The 4325-nt window shown below is 45.7% G+C and overlaps 1 protein-coding gene across 2 annotated transcripts in view; it reads right to left on the bottom strand.

Moving 5' to 3' along the window:
• LOC107594520 (tubulin alpha-1C chain-like) overlaps positions 1–4325 on the bottom strand; it is a 12616-nt gene continuing 8291 nt past the window's right edge. For both annotated transcript variants that reach the window (XM_016284601.1, XM_016284602.1), the window contains exons 4-5: positions 652–1332; positions 1–569 (exon numbers count right to left, since the gene is read on the bottom strand). In XM_016284601.1, coding sequence (XP_016140087.1) covers positions 279–569; positions 652–1332 — 972 coding nt within the window. In that variant the 3' untranslated portion in view covers positions 1–278. The remainder of the gene's footprint in view (positions 570–651; positions 1333–4325) is intronic.

Raw genomic sequence — 4325 nt, 5'->3', positions numbered from 1 at the left:
CACATTTGACAGTTTATTTTGAAACTGCATCACAGCATGTGTGAGACACAGACAGCTTACAAAAAGAGTCCACAGAAATCAGACAGAATAGAGACATAGAAAAGAACGAAACAGAACACTTATAAAAACACACATTAGGGCATTGTTCCCCATCATTTGGCATCCATAAGGCAGCTGAGAGGTAAATACTGCTTGTAAATGCTGGAGTAGGACGAGTTTCTCTTCTGACTGTAGGCCATTGTGTAAAACTGGTCTCAGATCAGCCTTTTAAAGCATCTTTAATACTCCTCTCCCTCTTCATCCTCCGCAGACTCCGTGCCAACCTCCTCATAATCTTTCTCCAGTGCGGCAAGATCCTCTCTGGCTTCAGAGAACTCGCCCTCTTCCATTCCTTCTCCGACATACCAATGAACGAAGGCACGCTTGGCGTACATCAAATCGAACTTGTGGTCCAGACGGGCCCAGGCCTCAGCAATAGCTGTGGTGTTGCTCAGCATGCACACAGCTCTCTGTACCTTGGCCAAGTCTCCACCAGGGACCGCTGTGGGTGGCTGGTAATTGATACCAACCTGTTGAGAAAGAGGAGACATTGTTAAATTTAATAAAGTTTGAAGAAAGGACACTTAATGTCATCTTGTCAGCCTCTCCCACCTTGAATCCAGTTGGGCACCAGTCCACAAACTGGATGGAACGTTTGGTCTTAATGTTGGCGATGGCGGCATTGACATCTTTAGGTACGACATCACCACGATACAGCATACAGCAGGCCATGTACTTCCCATGCCGGGGGTCACACTTCACCATCTGATTGGATGGCTCAAAGCAGGCGCTGGTGATCTCGGACACGGTCAGCTGCTCATGGTAAGCCTTTTCAGCAGAGATGATGGGAGAGTATGTGACTAGGGGGAAGTGGATTCTGGGATATGGCACCAAGTTGGTCTGGAACTCTGTCAGATCAACGTTGAGGGCACCATCAAATCGCAGGGAAGCTGTGATGGAGGACACGATCTGACCGATGAGACGGTTGAGGTTGGAGTAGCTGGGACGCTCAATGTCGAGATTTCGGCGACAAATGTCGTAGATAGCCTCGTTATCTACCATGAAGGCACAGTCAGAGTGCTCTAGGGTGGTGTGGGTGGTTAGGATGGAATTGTAAGGCTCGACCACAGCAGTGGAGACCTGAGGAGCAGGATAGATGGCAAACTCCAGCTTGGACTTCTTGCCATAGTCAACTGAGAGACGCTCCATCAGCAGGGATGTGAAACCAGAGCCAGTGCCTCCACCAAAACTGTGGAAAATAAGGAAACCTTGGAGACCGGTGCACTGGTCCGTCTAGATCAGGAGGGGGCGGGGAAAACACTCACGTTAACAGACATACTGTATATTAGGGCTGTGCCATTTGATAGAAAATATCAAATTGCGATTTTTGACATATTGCGATTTTAAATTTGCAAAGTCAAGCTTCATCTCAATACTGCCAATAATGTGCAGCACAGTATGGGTATCATTGCCCTGCTAAAAAAAAAACAATAGAAACCATCACAGAAATTCTTATAGTTTCCATTAAACCATTACAAAATTCCTTTTTGTTTTGGGCATTATTCCAATAGGAATTACTGTTGTTCTATTGGTTGCCATCTGCCAGATTACATCCCACCAATAGAATCCATTAAATAGACACCATTATAGTTTACATTAAAACCAATACAATTCCCATTATAACCCTGAAATCTATTAAATTTTTATTGCGTTTTGGGGGGTTCTATAGAGAATGAGGAGTTACGTCACGATCTTTTCACTCCGCATTGCATTTCGGGAAGGCGCCGCCATATTAGCAGGATACACTATCCGTTCCCATGGTTACTTCTCATTCTCTAAAAGGATAAATGCTTCTTTTGGGCTCATCTGTTTTTCCACACATATTATGCTTTATTAGTAAGATGTGTGTACAGAATGTGGTCTTTAAATATCACTATCTTGGTGCATTAAGCACGTTCTTTATATGAGAGGAAAATACTTGCAATATAACAGAGTGAAAAATTTAAGGGGGTCTGAATACTTTCCGTACCCACTGTATATATATATTTTTTATAAATAAAGAACTGTTTCTTAAGTCAATTATTAAAGTAATACATATGTTACATAGGCTGATTTATTCATTTTAAGTATTTGGGATTTTAAGAACAAGTGGAAAATGTGCTGAATGTTTCATTTCATCCAAATGAAATTAGCAAGCAGTTAGACTGAATTTACATTCGTTTTAAACGCGGAGCCAGGCGCAAGTCGACACAGGTTGTGCGCGTGCGTCAAGGCTCATCCATACTGCCAGATGCGCTCATGGAGACTTGCGGTGTGGAGCTGGGTGAGAGTAAAAACGAGCATTACAAGACAGGCTGTGTGTGCGGCAAGCATGAACGGCTCGTCCGTGGCGTGGGATTCACGCTGCGTGGGGCAGAGAGGAGCAAGTATGAGAAGCATTCACAGACACAGGCTGTGTGTGCGGCAAGCATGAACGGCTCGTCCGTGGCGTGGGATTCACGCTGCGTGGGGCAGAGAGGAGCAAGTATGAGAAGCATTCACAGACACAGGCTGTGTGTGCAGTCTTCTGAATTGGGAATAGCCAACATGCATTATGAACTTATTTCAAATTAATCTGTTGGGGAGATCAAATGTTTCACGATGGCGCCGACGCTGATGGCTGCCTCCGTGGCGTGCTCCGCAGTTGTTTTTATTAGTTTGTCCTGTCTTTAGTTATATCCCTGCAATCAGTTTCACCAGACGAATTGCTGGACATTCGGAAGTACACACCACCCGATATTTCACCGGTTTTCGACTATTCTGATGTTTTGCTGGACATTGTAGTCGGGGGAGCTCCGGCGCTGATCAAGCACTTCAGGACACGCAGACGGGGGAAGCGAGCCGGCACCCTCATCAAGCTTGGGCAGTGCGGATTCAGAACACCGTTGCCTAGCATCCATCTGTTGAACCGCCGCTCTCTACCCAACAACTCCTTCTGCTCTCCCGGATAAATAAGGATTTTTCAAACTCTGCTGCTCTGTGTTTCACGGAAACCTGGCTGAAAGATGCCATTCCGGACAGCGCGTTGAGTCTCCCGGGCTTTCAGCTGTTCAGAGCGGATCGCGACACAGAATCAATGGGGAAATCACGCGGCAGCGGGACATGCTTTTACATCAATGAGCGGTGGTGTACAGATGTAACTGTGTTAAAGAAGGTGTGCTGTTCAGATCTAGAAGTGCTCTTCATTAAATGCAAGCCGTTCTATTCGCTACGGGAGTTTTGCTCATTCATTCTCGTCAGTGTCTATATTCCTCCGCAAGCGCATGTGAGCTCCGCTTTACAGAAACTCGCTGATCAGATCACAGACACAGAACAACAACACCCGGACTCCGTTTTAATCATTCTCGGGGACTTTAATAAAGCAAATCTCTCCCGTGAACTGCCAAAATACAGACAGCACATCACATGTCCCACCAGAGACAGTAATATATTGGATCACTGTTACACCACAATAAAGAATGCATATTACGCTGTTCCACGAGCAGCTTTGGGGCTTTCTGATCACTAACTCATTTAACCTACAACAACGACAAACCATGGTTCACTGCAAACCGTCAGGCCAAAGAAGAATGAAAGGAAAATGTCTTGTATAAACAGGCTAAATACACACTGGAAAAAGGTGATCAGAGTGGCAAAGAGGAATTATTCTGAAAAAATAAGAATTCAATTCTCTTCCAGTGACTCTGTATCAGTGTGGAAAAGTCTGAAAGAAATCACCAACTACAAGACACCATCCCCCAGCACTGTGGAGAATCAACAACTGGCAGACGATCTGAATGAGTTCTATTGCAGGTTTGAAAAAACACCCCACACCCGCCCCTGAACACCTCTCCACACAACCATTCACACCTCCAGCAACCCCCATCAGTGTGGAAAAGTCTAAAAGAAATCACCAATTACAAGACACCATCCCCCAGCATTGTGGAGAATCAACAACTGGCAGACGATCTGAATGAGTTCAACGGCAGGTTTGGAAAAAAAAAAATACAAAAAAAAAAAAATTCACCCCGCACCCACCCTGAACACCTCTCCCGCAACCCCCCTCTCCCCACACCTGCAATTCAGATCAGCGAAGATGAGGTGTGCCAGGTCTTCCGGAGGTAGAAAAGGAAAAAAGCACCAGGCCCAGATTGTGTTACACCAGTCTGTCTGAAATCCTGTGCTGACCAGCTGGCCCCCATCTTCACACAGATCTTCAACGGATCACTGGAGCTGTGCGAAGTCCCTTCATGCTTCAAACGCTCCAC

This window comes from Sinocyclocheilus grahami, unplaced genomic scaffold (assembly GCF_001515645.1).
Source record: "Sinocyclocheilus grahami isolate Dianchi unplaced genomic scaffold, SAMN03320097.WGS_v1.1 scaffold185.1, whole genome shotgun sequence".
NCBI classification, from domain to species: domain Eukaryota; kingdom Metazoa; phylum Chordata; class Actinopteri; order Cypriniformes; family Cyprinidae; genus Sinocyclocheilus; species Sinocyclocheilus grahami.
The sequence above is the reverse complement of the archived record's forward strand: the minus strand, read 5'-3'. Positions and strand labels throughout refer to the sequence as shown.